Source organism: Thalia democratica, chromosome 1, assembly GCF_965202585.1.
Source record: "Thalia democratica chromosome 1, ktThaDemo2.hap1.1, whole genome shotgun sequence".
Classification (NCBI taxonomy): Eukaryota; Metazoa; Chordata; class Thaliacea; order Salpida; family Salpidae; genus Thalia; species Thalia democratica.
The window spans coordinates 46,770,218-46,790,235 of NC_139165.1; the positions used below are offsets into that span (position 1 = coordinate 46,770,218).

At 26.6% G+C, this 20,018-nt stretch overlaps 1 protein-coding gene across 1 annotated transcript; it reads right to left on the reverse strand.

Annotated features, from left to right (window-relative positions):
• Positions 1–9,179: 9,179 nt before the first annotated feature.
• Positions 9,180–18,296, reverse strand: LOC145842881 (monocarboxylate transporter 13-like). The gene is made up of 9 exons (XM_082950390.1): positions 17,965–18,296; positions 17,602–17,744; positions 15,685–15,859; positions 14,723–14,844; positions 12,929–13,096; positions 11,852–12,024; positions 11,256–11,475; positions 10,463–10,579; positions 9,180–10,144 (listed from the first exon to the last, which is right to left on the reverse strand). Exons 1-9 carry the CDS (start codon positions 18,246–18,248, stop codon positions 9,903–9,905), a joined length of 1,644 nt encoding a protein of 547 aa, XP_082806516.1. The 5' UTR covers positions 18,249–18,296; the 3' UTR covers positions 9,180–9,902.
• Between the last annotated feature and the right edge of the window lie 1,722 nt (positions 18,297–20,018).

Sequence of the window (20,018 nt, forward strand, 5' to 3'; positions counted from 1 at the left end):
TTATAAAACTACAGGGTTTTATTTGCCTATGCAGGGTTGTCACTCTTTGAGTCTACAAAAACTATCCTTATAGAACAATAACTGTCATGAGTGACTATAAACTGTCCTGTGTCATCCTGGATTTTCTAAGATCATCTAAAAAACATCTTAAACAGATTTAAAAGTTATTAAACAAACTTAAAAAAAAAAAAGCTTAATGAAGAAAATTTGGATAAATATATATTCAAAAATTTAAACTGGAACAGCTAAACCTCATTCAAGATCTAGAAAAAAACTGGACTGATGTTGTCAAAAATATTTTTTTAATATCCTGAGGTTTTTATAAAAAACTAAACTGGCCTCAGTCATCCTTACATTTTTAATTCAGAATAGCCTGAGTCATTCTGATATAATTGAAATTTTCAAACTGTCCTGAGTTATCCTGAGTGTATGTCAACCCTTCCTATGATTTCAATCTGCAGGAAAAATGACCAAATTGGTTGTACATGTTTATTTTCAATTGAAATGAATTAGAAGGATATATTCCTAGCAAATTAATAAAAATTGTCACAGTAAATAATATTTCCACACCAGCATATCATTTTTTAACACTTTTAAATTCTTAATGCTATATTTTCATTATAAAAAAAAATCACTCAACTTTTAAGTTTTCATCAAACATAAAATAATAATAAAATAAATACTTTTTTTACTATGTCTATTTAACTTGAAACCAACATTATCTCATATTGAAAACTTAAAAGCTACAAGTACTTAATTTTTTAAACTTATTTATAACTATTTTGTAAAAAACAATTATTGAAACTTAAACCTAATGTTAATTTATTAGTGTAAAACTTTGAACTAATTAAATATTCATCAGCAAACTATGTAAAACAATTACAGTGCTCTATCTAACACAAAGGAGCTAATGTAGCTAAACTTTAATAAACTAGATTAAAATATAGTATTTTGCAGATTGTTGTAGTTGTACAGTACAGTTTTGATTCCACCTCTTTTTAACTGTTTTTCACTGATTTTAACCACAAATTTAAGAACTTTCTAAACTTTACCTTTAAAAAACACCTGTATTTGTCTAGTAAAAAACAACTATCAAAATCTTTAATGTTTCACTTGTAAAGTTTTTCAGAACTTAGTAGTGCAGTAAATAAATTGAAGTCTAAACTTAAGATTATATTATTAAGGAAACATTAGCTATTATTTATGGCTAATCAATAATTAATTTTTAAATTAGCATTTGATAGAAAAGATTACACAGGGTTGCCACTCATTTAAAATAAAATCTTTTCCAGGTTTTTCAAATTTCTTCCAGGTTTTTAAAAGTTCACATTTTTAAGTCTATTTTTAGTTTAAAGTTAAATTTAAGGTAAAAAACTGTGTTAAATAGTATAAAAAGATTGAAAAGATAGTGTAAAGCTACTTAAAATGTGTATTTTAACAAAAAATGTTTGGTCATGACAAATTTTTTTAATCTAAATGATAAATGTTTTGAGTCAAACCGAAATTTTACTACTGAACATGTTAAAATTCTTAAAAGTTCCAGGTTTTTTGTTCAAAGTTCCAGGTTTTTTTCATAGTTTCTTAAATTCCATGTTTTTCCAGGTTATTTTTGCCTAAATTGTCAAATTCCAGGTTTTTCCAGGATTCCAGGTAAAGTGGCAAACCTGATTACATTAAATTTGAAGAAAACTGAACAAAAAAGTAAGATAAAGATCTAATATAACTTTTCATACTGAAAAAAATCTAATGAAACAATAAACAGAAAAACAAAATTAAAAAGAAAGCAAAAACATAATTAATCAATGATTAAAAAATTTTAAGAGGGATAAGATAGATAAATTTGTCTCATACTGTTATCTAATCTTTTATAGTTTAAGGGCATAGGGGGTTCCACCTTGATTGTACAAGTTGATCTTATTTTATTAAGTTTTATCTGAGCTATCAGACATTTTTAACTGCTTAAAAAAATTCAAAGTAAATTTTGAGATATGAGCAATCAAAGTTGGTGACATCAATAGGTTCCTAATGGAAGACGCCAACTAAAGACGCAGAAAAGACCATTTCACTAAAAAATATATCTCTTCCTTTATTTTTTAAGCTTTTTTTCCAAATTTTCACAGAAAGTGTACTAGTAAATTTATAAAGATGGAATACGTGAATTTTTTTAATTTTGAAAATTAAAATATCTAATAAAAAAAAACATTTTTTTTTGTTTTTTTAATCTAACATATTTACTTTTTAATATTTTTTAAATTTCAATATTCAAAGTCTTTTTAACTATAAATAGAACGTTTCCTGAAAGTTTGAGGTCTCTAGCTCAAAAAATGAAGGAGGAGATAGATTTTTAGTTATTTTTAAATTTCTGAGAAAATTGACCCTAAAAATTTTTGGTCCATATGTTTGTTTCTGAAACTTTTTATAAAATTACAATATCTCAAAAGTTAAAATAATTTTTTTAATTCAATAAAAACTGGCTTGTAGTTTGTACTTAAAGCTTTCATATAAGAGTCAAGGTTAATTTTAGTAAAGAAAAAATGTTGGACCCCCCTATGCCCTTAAAACATATAGAAACTTGTTAAGAAACTTGTTCGATAAAGTTTAATAAACCTTTTCTATTTAAATACCTTAAACTTAAGAGTAATGTTGGTATTAGTTTAAGATCTGGGTGTGTCTTAAGTTTGGGTGAGCACTTAATAACTGAGAGGTCTTGTTTTGCACTTAGGTCCTTGTACCAAAGTGTTTTTTGAGCATGTTTTATTTTTTTTATAAAGTTTCATATTTATCATATCATTTTAAAATTAAACAAAATCACCTCAGTTTTGTGGTAAACTGTTACTAACTGAAATTACATTATCACTTTGTAGTAACATATTACAGGGTTGCCACTCATTTTTTCAAATTTTTTTCCAGGTTTTTCAAATTTCTTCCAGGTTTTTAAAAGTACACATTTTTGGGTCTATTTTTAGTTTTAAGTTATAATCTATTAAAGAAACTGTGTTAAATAGAATAAAAACATTAAAAAGACACTGTAAAGTTACTTTAAATAAAAATGTTATGATGATGACAAAAAACCATAATTATATGATAGATTATTTGTGTCAAATCAAAATTTTACAACTGAAAATATTAAAGTTATTAAAAATTCCAGGTTTTTTGATCAAATTTTAAGGTTTTTTTCAAAATATCTCAAATTCCAGGTTTTTTCAGGTTATTTTAGCCTAAATTGTCAAATCCCATGTTTTTCCAGGTTTCCAGGTAAATTGGCAACCCTGCATATTAGAGTGGTAACTTGAAAATAGTGATTTACTGGATCCAGCATCCAGCCTTTGTTCACTAAGATCTAGATCCAGCCAGATCTAAATTTTAAAAATAGAACCCAATCTGACTAGTTCTAAAAATTGTATCTTATTTTGTTGATTTAGTAGATTTTTACTTGATAGTACTAAAAGTAAAGTTAATTAGGAAAATGAAATTCTAAAGCTGATAAGTGTGTATGAATATGCTTCAATAAAACAAAAAAGTCTTTATCTAAACTTAATTACCTTTTTTGCAATATTTCCAACATATATTTAGTTTTATTCTTTAGAATTGAAAAATCACAAGTTTTTTATCTTATTTATTTTTGCTAAAATTTCAATGCAAAGGTAGTTTATTGAGCAATACTACTGAAAATAAAACTAAAGCAACAAGTTAAGGTATTACCCTACTATGAACTTGATAAAATCTAAGAGCTTGATTCTGTTAACTTAAATTCGACTTCAACTTTATGATTTAAGTCAGAAGTCAGAAGTCAGAACTTTGTAAACATTTAAATAAAGATATCAAAATAAAATAAAAAAACAAATTTAGTTTACTTTTAAAACCACTATTTTTTTATTCTATTTTAATTTGTTCAGAATTAAGAACTATCAATTAGAGTTAAGTTTTAATTCGTTTTGGCAGCTTTTACTAACTTAATTTAAGAGAATACTGAGCTTTAAAATTTAAAAAAATAATGCTTGAATGAACAACTAAAAATATACTAAGTTCTGGCTTTCAAGAAATAAAAATTGCTGTACTAACTTAATACTGAATACTTTATAAACATTTGTTTGTTAAAAGTTGAAAATGTTTACTCGATTGCTCGAGTAATTTTTGTGAGTGAAATAAACTAAGCACGTATTTAAAATATCAAATCAAATAAATCTATTACTGCTACTGAAAAGATTCATTTATCAAACATGTTTTTTACAAACATGCATCTTAATTTAATTTCTATACTTAAAGTTTATGTTTAAAATAAAAACATTTTGATGGAAAATGGTTGAAAAATTGTGGGTAGCGTTCATGGTAGGTGACATGACAATACTATACAAAATAGCTGTTGCTAAACTATAATTAATTTTTTAAGATAGAATTTTTGCTTCAGTTTTGTTATCAATTATAAAATTAACTACTAGTTTTAATAACTGCATCTTTAAAGTTTATAAATATAACATAGATATACTACATATATAACTTTTGCAACAGCTTTAAGTCCAAATATATTTTTATTTTTAAATGAACCATTGTAAATGAAGTTTCAATAAATCTAGCGATATCACAATTTATACTTCTTTTTTTTGCAATATATTTGCTTAAAATCGATGCTTGTAAGTTTGATTATAGAAAAACCACAGAATTTATAATCTTAATTAAAGGATTATAGAATTATTGCAACTGTTTTATTAAAAAAAAAAAAGCAGCTACTTGCTAAAAACAAAACAAAAATCTTAAGTTTTATTTTAAGTCGAAATAGAGCTCTGCTTAAGTTTAAGTTTATAAGTTAAATTTATAATGTTATTCGTGAAATTTCTAAATTGCTACTTGTGGAAGATATTTTAAAGTTTTTGTTTTTATAGTTTATAATTAGAAAATATGTTTATCAGTTCATGATTTTTTTGTTTTTAATGACAGAAATATGTATTAGGTAAAATTTAAATAAGTCAACTTATTATATTTTAAAGGGTAAAGTAGCGTTGAAGGTATTAAATTTTAAGATTTATATCAAAATAAAAATGTTTTAAAAGCAGTTCAAAGTTGAAGAATTTTTTTTTTAAATAATTTTTTTAAGACTAGACGAAGTAGGAGTAATAAAAGTTTTATATAATAGAAAAATTTAGTTTTTATACATAATGTGCATTACACTTGTTAACTTGATTTATTAAAGTAGTTAACATTACAGGCAATTATTTTTTACCAAAGGTTTTTTAAATGCTATGAATTATTAACTAAAAAATAATGAAAATGTTCTAGTCATTGTAGTAAAGTTTTTAATTAACAACCTTGAGTAACAAAATTCAATAAACTTATTTTATAACTGTCTGTTTTTTTAATGTTAGGGTTATAATTTTTTTGTAAAATAAATAAATTTAAACATTAATATTGTAATACTGTTAAATTGTGAAAAGCCAAATAAAACCAAGCATATTGTTGAATTTCAACGTATATTTTTCAAAAATAAAAGTGCATGAATCTATCTAATATTAACTAGCATGAAAATATTGAGTTTAAACAGTATTTAACTTAAAACACATTATAAAAACAACAAAAAAGATGTGAACAAACTTATTAATTAAGGGCTTATCAAACTATATATTTCACTTTAAAGGTTTATAATTTTTTTTTTAATCTCTCATGTTTGACTTTATGAATATCTGTCTATTTTTAGAGTCATTAGAAAACTATACAGTTGTCGTTTTACGAAATTCAGTAGTGGTATCATATAAATGTTCTTTGTTTTAATATTGGGTATTAGAAATACTGGTTTTGTAATTACTTGATATCAGGAAAACTCTTATTATACTACAGTTCTTAGGTTTTAAGACCTTTACAGGACAGTCAATATAGTTCCACCAGTTTATTCAAGTCTCCAATTATATGAAAAGAACACAAAAATAGAATGTACTGCAATATGAAAAATAAGTTTCACTACTAACAACTTCTGTGTCCAGTCGTATTTCATTTGAGTACAGACGTTTGTCACCCTTTTACTAGTTACTATATTACTAGTTTATTGAACGACAAAAAAGCGCTCAAATGCTTGGTCCTTGGACTTGATGCACGAAAAAACCTTTTGGTTATCGAGTGGCACACCACGGATACCTTTTGTCTTGTCCTTAATACTTTGTTAGTCGTTCGAAAAATTATAGCTCAACTCAAATACTTTGTAGACGACCACATAATTCGATTGAGAAAAAGCTATAAGAATCAATTTTATTTAGTTAACAAGTTTAGGGTAGTCGTTCGCTAACTTTTTTTTTTGTGTTTATGAATCTTAAATAAGCTTATCTAAAGGTCATAAAGTGTAGTACATTAAGTTAGTTTTGAATATTTAAATTCGATATCAATTTTCTACAATATTTCTAACAGTAAAAAAAATTGTAAAACATTTTTTAATTACAAATATCCTGTTTAGGTTTTAAATGATAAATATCTAAACATAAACGTAGTATTTATTTTTATAAGATTTTTAATAAAACTATTTTCTTAGTTTAAGCATTAAAATGTATAACTAACATTTGCTCAATCAATTTAAAACACTTTAAAATGGAAATGTAAAAAGTTGCTCAATAATTAAAAATCGCATTCTTTTCTCATTTACTAGTTAGTTCCTATTGACCTGTTAAAATAGCCTAAAAAATAAATATCTTTCTATAAAAAATAAATAATATATATTTCACAATGTTTTTGATAATTGTGTTGAAAAACTATGTTATTGTATTTAATAAAATATCTTTTAAGTCTTTTACTGTAGAACAAAAACATAATTTACTAATAATAAAATAAAAGAGAATTTACAATACTCAAAACTGAGGTTACTTATACTTCAGCTAACATTAAAAAAAAATTGTATGGAAAGATTAAGTGAACTTCAATCTCTAAGTTAAGTTTAGCTTTGCTTAAATTTTTTATAAGGTTTTAAGAAAAATGTTAAAGTAAACCTAAATCTGTTAAAACATAGTTTAAATTAAGCTGTCTCAAATAAATCCGTTGCGTCATTTTAAATATATCACGTAACAATAACTATGTACTTTATTTCTAACACAAAATAAAAATAAGTATTTGAGTCATTTAAAGGAGTTCTGTAAACGATTTAAAAATGGACTGATATGATCCTTTTTTATCCTTCTTTTCGTTTATTTTTAAGCTTTTGTATAAAAACAATTTAATGATTTGTGTTTTAAAATAAATAAACTTTCATTTAATAAAAAAAGTTAGATTAAGCTAAACTGATCTCAATTTGTCATTAAAGTTTTTATCACTCTGATAATCATTTTATTTAAATATAAGTTTATATGTTTTATATTTTAAATTATATTTGTATTATAGCTGTTGCTAGACACGCGCTTTTTAAGTTTTGAAATAGTGCTAAAAAGCTTCCATTAATAATTAATGTTGTCTCGGCATTTATTACGTTTTTAAACAAATTTTAAGTTCTGTTTTAAATATATCAATTTTATTTTATTTTGTTAGTTATTGTTGTATGACTGGGTTGATATCACTTTAAAATGAGTTAAAAAGTACAACAGCTGTTTAGTTGATAAGCTGATGAAGTCATCTAATGTTGTTTAAAACATTTTCGTAAATTGTTGTGAAATTTTGGCTAAACATTTGGAAATATTGTGTGCTTATCAAAAAGGAAATAATTATTACAAAAATTAAACTCTGTTTTAGAAAAATTACTTATGCTTAGTAAGTACTGTAACATTTAAAAATACAAGCTACAATGTTAAACAATTAGTCTTCACTAAAAATGTGTGTTTTACAAAAACTAAATATAGACAATAATATTCAAAGAATATTTCTTAAAAAAATTATTATATTGAATCATTAACTCAGTTAATGCATGGGAATTTAAATTAAAACACTTTTGAAAATTTTTGCCAAGGTAAAAGCTAAACCCTAGGCTTAACAAAAATATTATTCTGTGTTGCATGTAAGATTTTATATTTGACCTAATCTAAAATTTCATACGGCAAAACAAAATAAAAAACTCATACCATAAAAGTATAATAACGAGTAATTATAAAATTTACAACAATTTTAAATGCGTATTGTTAGTTCGTTAATTTTATGATAAAAAAATCTATTTTTGTCGCTCAATTCTTGCTGAACCAAGTTTAAATAAAAGAATTACTGGTAAACTGTTAAATAAATAAAGTATCTATTGCGACAAACATAATAGGGAGAAGTGTATTGCATCAAATTTGCTGCAGCTAGTTGAGAAATTTGTAAGGTTATACAGGTTTTTTATTGCACTAGAGTGTTCAAAAACTTCCTGTCATATAACGCTCGAGTGCAAAAAGTAATTTTGTGATAAAAATTAAATTTTTCAAATATGGTTCGTGTAAGAAGTTTGAGTATTTTTTTAACATAAGTTTTAATAAAAGACAAAACAAAACCTATCAAATTGCAGCAAACTAATATTATAAAAATGCTTTCCCTTCTAAAATTTTGTTGAAATATTATCATTAAAATATTTATAGAGGTTTCAACTTTAGTTTAGTACACTCATACAACTTTAAAATCGTCAAATTAATTAACGTAAGATCTAATAGGTTTTTAGTTTTTACTTTGTAAATTGAAAGAAAATACTTTTATAACTAGTTTTAAGTTATATACTTCTAAGTTTTTTACATTTACTTTTGAACCTTCAACAACATTGAATATATATATAAAAACTCAAGTGAATGAAGTATGCAAAGTAGAAATATCAGTATTATTTGTAACGCTTATAAAGTTTTTACTATAAACAAGTTGCAACTAGTTTTATAGAGTAATACAGATTGTAATATTTTAGTATTCGGTTTAAAAATAAACAGTTACTTAAAAAAAAGACTTTAACTTGTAATCTAATAACAGAAAATAAAAGGAAAAATTTATTAAAGATGGTTTTGCCAAAGTAAAGCTTTAGCTAAATCTTCAAGGCGGCAATTACACGTCTCTAGAGCTTAAGTGTTCCACTTGAAATCTTTAATACTTTTTTTAGCTATATATGTGTCTTAAAAACCCAATAAACATTATCAAACAAGTATTATATCTTTTTGACTTTTTATTTCTTTTATAGTTTTCGAAGTTTCTTTTATAGTTTGTATTAACCGAGCTTATAAATATAACCTAATCAACTAATTTAGTAAAGATTACACATGATATTTTACATAAAAGTTTATTAGTAACTTACAAAACTTAAACCAAAAACATTTGTATCGAACTGAAAAAACAAGAAACATTTGGTAAAGTTTATACAGTGTTCTTTCAAAAGCTTTTTTGTTCCTTTATAATTTGGAAAACAAATACAGTTGTGTATGAGTTTGAATTAAGTTCACAAATGATCAAAATTTCAGTCTAAACAAAAGATTTACTAAAAAATTACAGTTATAAACTAAAAAGATTTGAAAAGCTGGTTATGTTGCAGACGAATAAAGTAAAACAAACAAAAATAAAGTTTTAATAAAAAGTATCCGTTTATATATTTAATTAATCTTTTATTGGAAAAAAAAAATATTTAGAATTTTGTTATAGTTGCGCAGTACGTTTAGCCTAAACTGCAACATTTTAGTTTAAGGCACAGCTATACGCCCTGAGCCTAAAAATGCACTAGAAAAAAATATACTGAAAATGAATATAAAAATATTGAATTTTGAATATTTCACTTAAAAAAGGAACGTACGCATTTGATTACTTTTTAAATGAAACGCATTTATTTATCAGCCTTCATGATTTAAACACATTTGGTATATAAAAAAAAAAGTTTCCTTAAAAAAAGCAGCTTTCAACAAAAAGTCAAGTAAACCAACAAGCTCGAAATTCTTTTACTGGCGTCTGAAAAAACTTTTGGAAAGAAACAAAACGATGAAATTTCGTTCCCTGAGAATTATTTTTTACACTTTCTCCTGGTGCTCCTCGTCGATCGCGTCCAGCAGTTCCATCTCCCGCATCATCGCGCTTCTCTTCTTCTTCTTCCTCGAGTCCTTCTGCATCGGCGCGCAGTCGACCACCGGCTTCACCGCCATCATGATCACGGCGCACAGGACGAAGAGGCCCGCTCCGACGGCGTAGACCGTCGTGTAGGCGCCCGTGGTGTCGAAGATGAACCCGGCTATTATCGGCCCCACCATCATTCCTTTTGAAAATTGTTAAAATGTTGAAATAAGAAAATGTTAAAATTTTCAGACTGTTTGAAAAGCCAAAAAATCTAGGTTGGGCTGAGCTTGATGTCACAGTCAAGAGCAAAAAATTAAATAGGTTTTTATAGATAATAAGTAAATTCTTAACAGTCTTACCACCAGCAAATATAAGATTGATAATACGATCATGTTTTTAAAAAATGTATAAAATGTCTTTTTTATACTAATCTAATAGCCGAAGATTAAAGTTGAGCAAAGAAGATCAATCATTCTTACCAACTTGATTTATGACAAAAAAATCTTAACAATCTTACCAGCGGCAAGCGTGAGATTGATGAATCCCCACGCCACTTTTCCCTTTTCATCGCCGAACAAGTTGTAAGTGGTGACGAAAAGAAGAGCATTCAACACCCCAGCATTCACTCCCGCCACTGTTTGATAGTATTGAATGTTTGTTACAAGCAGATAAAAATTTGTTGTTGAAAGTATGTAAAAGATATATTAAAATGTTATGCATAAATTTCATTTGAGTTCATTGAAACACAAAATTTAAAAATTATAACATAAAAACTATAGTTATTTTACAATTTTATTTTATTTTAGGTTTTGATGTTTTTGTGGTATCAAATAGTAGTTTTACAAGCTATTTAAAAAGTACTTAAACATAACTTGGTTCCGAAAAATTGCAAAGGCTAAAAAGAGCTTGACAACATGTTTTCTAATTTATCAGGTTAAAAAACATGATTGTTTAATAGTTTTACAATTTACCGTGTTAACAACCAATTTTTTCTAATACATATTTTGAAAACATTTTAATAACAAAGTATGTTAGTTAGATAGTTATAGAAAGTATCATTGTGCCTTCGCAAAAAAGTGTTCTCATTAAACTTTACTGTTTTGAATCACACAAAAAACGAGTAAACGTTTTACCACTTAATACTTTACTAATAAACCTGAATAAACCAATTATAATTTCAAGTTTTACGAAACAGATGGTGCAAGTCAACTTAGCCGTCAGCTCACTACGGAAGCTGCTTTTAACAAACAAAACAAAACTAGTCAAAAAATCTCTATTTTACAAAATCTATTTTACAGAACGACACTCACCCACGGCGTACCCGTACATCATCGCCATGGTGACGATCCTTGGCGTGATGAAGACGACGGAGCCGGCGAGCAACGTGCAGATTCCGTACACGTAGCTGAAGGAGAAGGGGATGAAGTGGGCGGTGAAGGCGAGGATCATCCTCCCTCCCAGCTCGGCGCACCCGTACACGATCATCACCGTCGCCGCCCCGCCTAGTTCCACTTCCTTCATGTAGTCCGCCTGGTGAGCAAGTTTTGGTTTATTTTTTTATTTTAAAACAAAATAAGCTTTAATGAGACTTTTTTGTAAAAAATGCTAGAGAGTGCAAAAATTGTTTTTTAAATGAAAAAAGTAAATTGTTAAGAAGTTGGATAGTTAGACTTATACTTTGTAAGCTAAATCTTTTTTTAAAAGTTATTAATATAATTTATTTCTTAAACAACATTTTACAATTGATAAAACATAAAATTCTACATTTATTTTACCAATCTTTACTTATTAGTTTTGTATATTAAAACAAAGTTTGTCACAACAAGGCGCACTTTTATGAACTAGTCAAGCTTAACAAAACAAAAAGTTGACAAGACAATAAACATTTTATATGATCAAAACTGACCAGGAAAATATGGGGGAACAGGAACGAGATCGCCCACAGCAGCGTGCCCAAGCTCCACAAAAGAAAACCGGGGTTCACCACGTCACCGCATGTCCAGTTGGAAGAAAAAGACTTTTTGATTTCCTGAGCTGCGAGGCTCATCTTGCTTTCAGTGACCAGCTGATCTTCTTTATCTGACAAAAAAAATCAGAATTCAGTCAAAAAAAAAAAAAAAAAAAAGTTTGTTGACATAAGTTTGAGTGATATTTTAAAACAAACTAAACATAGTGAAAAATAATTAGATCTACTAAACATTTTTTACCGAAAACAAATTTAAACTAGTATTATTCTACTTTATTTTTTCTTTAATTGATATGAAATTAAAGAAGGTAGTTTCTAAAAATTAGAAAACTTTTAACTTATTTTAAATTCCCGTCAATTTAAGTAATAAAAAAGTTCTATTATCTAAAGCGATATAAAGTTAAACAAAAAAAAAACCTTTAAAGAATAAACGATGCTTTGCTTATTGAAAATGTTATTATATTTAAAATGACGAAATTGCAATTTATATCTACAAAGAAATTATTGCATCGCACTGTGTTTTTACATGGCAGCATTTTAGTTTTCTTTGATCAAATAATAAAAACATTATTACCTAATAACAGAAAACTAAACTAAAAAAGGTTTATCAAATTTTTTTTAATCCATAAAATTGTTTAATTTTTTTTTAATACTATATAATATTGAAATAAAAACGCTAACCCTTTTGTTTTATAGTTTTTTGTGTTGTTTACACAACTAAAAAATCACGTTCTTATTAAGAAATTTTTTGTTGTATAAGTTAAACATGTATAATTTAACATTAAAACTTGTTATCTTATCGTTTACTTTAACTTTAAACAAGTTTTACTTTGTAAATAAACAATTCACTGCATTTTTATTTGTAATTTTTGATAAAACTTACAGATTGCAAAACTAAATAGTTAAAATTAAAAACGGCTGCTAATAAAGAAAGTTAAAGTTTAAAAATAGTTTCCATTAAACTTTAACACTATTTTTTATGTATTTAACTATTTTTTTTATGAAAACTTTGCTCACCCTTTTTCGAAGTGTTGTTGTTTTTGTACTGAGGAGCGGGCTTGTACGTTGCCACGCAACACATCCCGACAACGAAGCAAACGCCGCTCATGATTCGCCAAGTCATCCTCCAATCAAGTCCCAGGGATTTGTTCATCCACGCAAACAATGGATTGATAGCTAATGTGCCTAAAAAATATATTTATTTAATTTTTATTAAAAATTTTACAGATACTTAATTGTTTAAAGTCATCTTACAGAAGTATTAGTTTTATTATAAAATGCTTTTTAAAGGAAAAAGGGTTTTGATTAAAAGTGTTGTTTAAAAACTTTACAAATTTAATAAACTGTCATTAAAATATTTAGAAAATATTGAATTTGGTAGAGCTCTTTATTTAATAAAAGTTGTACAAAAAATGTACAAAAAAGATAAAAGATATAGTATTAAGTTCTTTACTTGCTTAGTTTTAGAAAGATAATAAACTAAGTTTTTACTTGAAAACAGACAAAAATAACCATAATTTTAACGGAAAGCGATCAAGTTACAAAACTACTGTAAAATATGTACACATTTAAAGTTGTCTTTGTTTTCTAAAGTGTTTTCACAACTTATGAAATAATATAAATTTTCGACTAGAAAGTTTTATCTCAAGTTTTAAAACAAAAACATTTTGTATTTTAAGTATGTGTTTTTTTTAACAGTTAGTGATTAATTATGACTAAATTATTTATTATACATTGTTTCAACAGCAAATGTATCTGGGTTAAAACAAAAAATATATATTTAAACCTGCAGAGTTAGCTTAAAATAACTGTAATTGTCATACAACTAACACAGAAATTTTTTCCTATACGGTCAAAACATCCGATTGTTATATGTCGCAATATTGCGTCATAGCTACTTTTATAATAATATCGAGCTTAAAAGTCTTTGTGTAACATGTAGGCAACTTGAGTTGGGATTTCGCAACAAGTACTTCAAATTTCTATTGTACAAGTCGTACAAAGTACAATATTTCAATGGGAAAAAGTACTTTGGCATTGACTTTAGATAATATTTACTTAATTTTGACGTGCTAAATTCAAACGCTTGACAAGTTGGACTTGTTTTGAGATAATTTTAAACAAACTAAACTATACAATCTATGTTATAATACAATTATTTAATCAAAAATATAATTTAAACATTTTAAAATTCTTTTTTTTTCTTTAATCAGAATCAAAGAGTTAGTATGATACAGGCGATATTGAAAACTACTTCGAATCTATTTATTAAAATAGTTACTCTACTTTAGTCAGCTTTTTAGTCTATATAAAAAAATAAAGTTTATTAACAATTTAAACTAAAATACAAAACCATTATTTTGTAGTTTGAAAGTGTTGTGAAAACAAATTCATATCCTTTATAAAAACTATTATTAAATTTAAATACTTAGTATCTTAAGTATTTGGCATGTAAGTTATAAAGTATTAAATAAATATTTAAAAAAATGTTTTTTCTACAAGTTCAAAATTTAGTGCTTAAGCCTTTATCAAAATTATGACAAATTTCTACTTACTCATAATACTTTTTAAACATAGGTAAGAAATGCTTTTAATTCTATAAATATAGCATAGAATAGTCAGTAAAGAAATGTAAAACTGAATGTGCATTATATTTCAGGTGCTTTATAATCAGCAATACAGGCTCTGAACTTTTTTGGTTAAAAAGATAAATAATACATCCATAACGTTATATAAATCACTGTTATGTTTTTAGACACTTTAAAACTTCTAATTATATCCAATCTAAAGAATCTTGGGTAAAAAACTAACCAAGAGAGATGCCGCATGTTGCCATGCTGGTAGCTACGCTTCTGTGTTTTGTAGGAAAATAGTCTCCTGTGAGTATCATGCTGGTGTTGTAGATGAAATTAGCTCCAATTCCACATATGGTACTGCAATTGAATGTATATATGTGTTTTTTTATTAAAAAAGTAGCAGGAGTATAAAAGATACCTTTTTGAATTAATGACCTTATAAGTATTTAAAGTCAAAACAACAAAGTACTCTATGTTTCTTTGAAAATTTATTTAATGTATATATCTACAAGAATTTTCGTAAAATAACAAAAGTACTTGATGTTAACTGTTTTTTTATTTTTAGTTTTAAAACATATTTTCTGATAAATATTAAAAGATGAATATTAAAAGAAAAAAAAGGTTTAATCATTATATGACACAAGTACGCTGTCATTATGTTCATATTTAGTTATAAATATAATAACAACATATAATACTATAAAATGAATAAAATTGGTTTGTATTTTAAAATATTGCATACAATTTTCTAGTTATAAGTTCATTTTTAGGTTTTAAAAATTAAACAAGACTTCCCATTTTCAAAACTCAAAAAACTAAATGAAACTAGAACAAAAATACTTTTTTTCAGCTACAAAATTCCTTTAAATTTTATTAAACAGTATGACAAAACTTAATATTCTACAGTTAAATTCGGAAAACTAATATATTCGGCTGACTTTCGTCAGGGGTTTTACCAGCAGAACAAATAAAAACGAAAGTCATGCTTTATATTTGAATAAAAATAAAGACAATTAACAAAGTGCACACTATAAAGGCAATAATGTTAGCACATAACTGATTGAACAAGAAATATAATTACATCTTAACAAAAAAACCAAGTAAAACAAAATGGACTATTCTTTGAAAAAAATGTTTGTTTTAATTTTATTCAACTGGTTGCTAAAAGTTTGACCAAAACAACATATCATTTCAAACCTGTAAAGGAGGAAGAGGAGCTCAACCGAGGGCGAGAAGGAGGACACGAGAAGTCCCACTGAGAAGGCGATGACTCCCAGAGTTCCCATGACCCTCGCTCCGAACATCGGGATTATGACGTTTGAAACGGGACACATTCCGACGGTGAAGCCGAAGCTGAGAGAAGACACCCATCCTGAGTGGTTGTTAAGTTTGTAAAAAAAATGGGTCGATTTTTTTCTTAAACATCATCAGGTAATGATGTTCCGTTTAACAGCTTTAAATTGCGGGTTGTTTTATTTGAGAATTGATGCACTTAAAATTTAGTGGCAGTTAATAATGTCTTCTATTTAATTTTTTTTTCATGTATAATTTTTGTTTGTATGTGAACTAGGTGAGTAGCTTTGAAAAGTATCAAAATTTAAATACACTCTTTTATTTTCTGCATAGCCCATAGTACCAAAATTATTTCATTAAAAAAAAACCTAAATTTTGTTGAGTTATGATAAATTTCAATAATTAATAGCTTTTAAATCTAAAAAGTGTTTCTATGAATGTTAAATATAACATCATAGTTTTTAAAACATGAAAACTAAGACAATAGTTGTGAATATAATACTTTAAAGGAAGAATATTGCTTTATGGTATCTAATCAAAAATTTAAAGAACTCAAATACATTTAAATTAAAATCGATCAAAAAATATTACCTTTTGATTAATGAATTTAAGTTTGATAAAAATTTGAAAAAAAAGTTTTTCAGTACATAAGTGTCGCAAGAGTCAATTAGCAAACTGTATTTACAAAAACATTTCACTAGTTTTTACAACTATTTTGCTCAAGGCAAAAAGCTTACAAGCTTCCCATGGAAATGTTTGGAATTTCATTGACGAAAGCTATTTTACGAGGAAACTTACCACAACTATGACGTAACAACGCTACCTTTTGTATATAGAATTAGCTTCATGTTGTTTTGTGTATGAGAATTAACTTGTTTTGAACATGAGAGATTTTTAGTCATGTGACCAAAATTTAAGTTTCTATTAAATGTTAAACTTTTGGTATAATTTGGAATGCAATTCAGGTTTGAAACTTGCAGAAACATTATTTTTTCTAGTATATTGTATATTAAGTTGGGAGAAGTTTAAGTTTTTGAATAGTTTAAAACCATTAAATAGCCATGTGTAAATCACGCTTTTTCCATACTATTCTTTTTTATTGCATGCATTTCAAAAAGTTACGTTTGCACAGTGTTTTGTTAGAAAAATCAAAAAAAAGTTCTATATTATTTTTTAAAGCTACAACACCTACTTAGTACAACAAGATGGATTTTAAAATCAACCATCATTGATCATAGCCATGTATAAAGTTTTCGAATTTTATGTACTTTATGGTAACATGTTATTAATAAATAGCTTTTATCAATAAATAATAATTAGTTATTATTCGGAATACTATCGACAATACATAAAAAAAAAACGTTACAACTTGAACACATGAAAGGTCGGATAGAAAGTAAAAAATATAACTTATATGCCAGTTATTTAGATAGCAACGTAAAGTTTAGAAGTGGTTTTGACTAGACTAGTAAGCTTTTTGTATATTTAATAAACGCAGGAAATTTTAAAGTTTTTCAGGTTAATGCTGCTTGTATAGTGAAAAAAATATTTTGTTTACAAGCTTTAAGTTTATTGCTCTTCAATTTTTTAATGCTTTTAAACTTAATTGTTAAAGTGTGATTATTTACTACTCACACTACAATAAGCTTAATAAGAAAACACTTAACCTGTTTTATTTAGATATCATAAGATGCATTAATTCTAGTAGTAAATGTTTAAAGACTGAAAAAGTCTTTGTAAAATTTTTAGATGAAAAATTTAACACCACCTACTTAGATTTAATTAAACTAAAAACTCTGAAATAACAATTATCAAACTGACCAGTAACCAAATTGGTCGAGTTGAACTCAGCTTGGAACTGGGGTAACAGGATTCCAAAGCTCGCCAGGGTACCAGCTATGGGTGTCATGACAACCACCGCACAGAACACGATGACCCAGCCCCAGCACGAGCAATTTTCAGAACTGCAACGAGTAAATTTTTATAATCAAGTGTTTTTAATCATTACTTGCAACTATATTCTTAGTTAAATAAGTTCAATGAACAACTTAAGTTAATCATTTAAGGTTTACAGTTAATTTAATAATTCTAAGTTAAATAAGTTTTTAAATGTTACATAAACACAAGACTGTTAAAAAAATTGCAAACTTTAATCTAAAAAAACAAAAACAAAACAAAACGTACTCTATAGGGTTGTGGTCTCCCGGCTGTCCTTGCGCCAGGGACGCTATTGAGCCGAAACCGTAGGCGGGGGAGGCCGGGACTAAGTTGTCCCGAACCACCGTTTCGCAGTTTGATTCGATCAGCTGGGCCTTTTCCTTGTCCGAAGCTCGAAGGTCGTCTATTTCGTCTCGGTTCGTCATCATCACGTCTTTGAGGCTGTTTCTCTCCGAGCTCACGCCTGACGAGCTGCTTTGCTCGGAAGACTCTTTGTTTTTGAGCGGTTCCATCTCGTTTGAGTCCGACATGCTTGTTTGTGTAGCTTTTAGTTTTAAAAATCTGGATTAAAAAAAAAAAACTATTCTGTAAAATGTTTATTTCAGTGATAAGACAATCGAATGTTTCTGTGAAAAAGTCTACAGTTTTTAATTGCACATTTACATCAAGAGTTTTACTTTCTTTGTCAATAAACTTGAAAAAACATAACTTTAAAAATTTTTTTCAGCAATAACCTCATGCATTTAAAATTGATTATTTGTGAACCATAGTTACTGTTTCACTTTCTCAAATTTTTAAACCAATAGATTTAGCCAAAAAAAACAAAGTTTGAGAGCAAAATACACTTGTTTCAGCGGTCATTGTCTTGTTTTTCAAGTATTTGCGGCACGAGTAATTTTGAATAGAGACGAAGTAGAGAGGAAAACAATTTACATAACAAATTATAAACAAGACATCAGCTGTGCAAACTTGCTGCGTTTGCTGATTTTAATTATTTGTTTATTCATCGTATATTACACAGGCATTAAAAAAGGTTGATTAAATTGGTTTATGTAATTTATTTCTCACAAAATGGTTAAACTGTTACTGTGTTACTGTAAAACACAGTTTTGCATTTTACACATAAATTAATTGATTTTATTAAGTTAAGTTTTTTGTTTTTACTTTTTAGTTTAATTACCTATTATATGGTAGTATCCAAAACTAACAATACAAATTCTACGAAAATGTTAAGTATTTTAATAATTATTGTTTGTTGTACAACTAAACTTTAAGTTTATTGTATTAGTGACTTGTTTAAAACTACATGTAGGGTTAAAAAACAATCTTATAATTAGAATGCGATAACTTGAGAAATAGTATTTATGAAAACATTCCCGAGAAAGCGGCTCACATGATTTTTGCATGCTGCTTCCTGCTAGGCAATCAATAAAGCAGCATGTCTTATCTACACTTATTAAAAAAAGTAACTATTTTTTCTCAACTAACCGGTTGGTAATAACTTTTTTCTAAAGTTCTAAATGTATGCAAAATTTTTACAAAAAAAAGTTTATTAGCACGACATTCAACATTATAACTGTTTGAGTTGCATTCAAAAAAGTTTATATAAGGTAAAAGTTTTATTTTATTGCCATATTTGTTTTATTACTTTCGTTAAATTATTTACTTAATAAATCTGTACAATTTTTTTTTTCTTTCAGTTTTAAAAGTAATTACTGTTTTACGACTACAAACATGTTTACTAACCTGACTAAGTACTAAACGAATTTGAAGCAAGATAATTAAACGCTGTTTAACTCTTAAATAAAATCTAATTATGTACAAACAATGATAAGTAACAATAAAACAAACTTTATCTATTTGAAACAAACAAACTATAAAAGCAAATATGAATATTAACATTTTTTTTCTATTGATAAAAAGTATACCTTTTTAATTAACATAAAATACACTAAAGTTAAGCTGTGTTGTTTTTTTTCCTTTTCAAATAGAATATATTATTGCAGAAGGTAGCTAGCTGCACATAAACACAAGAGAGATTGAAAAAGAGAAAATTCTGACGCAAGCTTTCGTTAATGTACTGGTTTGAAAAATTCATCACAAGCAGTACAGAAGGCAAAACAACTCAATTTCATATCAGTTTGGCCTGGGCAAAGCTTTCAGCATTTGAAATAACTTAAGAGTCACATAGGTTTAAATATATTTTAAACTTTATAATAAAAATAAACACTGTCTCTTGTTATGTAACGTGACGTGGTGCTATGACGTGCTTTATTGTTTTTATTTGTCTTAAAATGCAC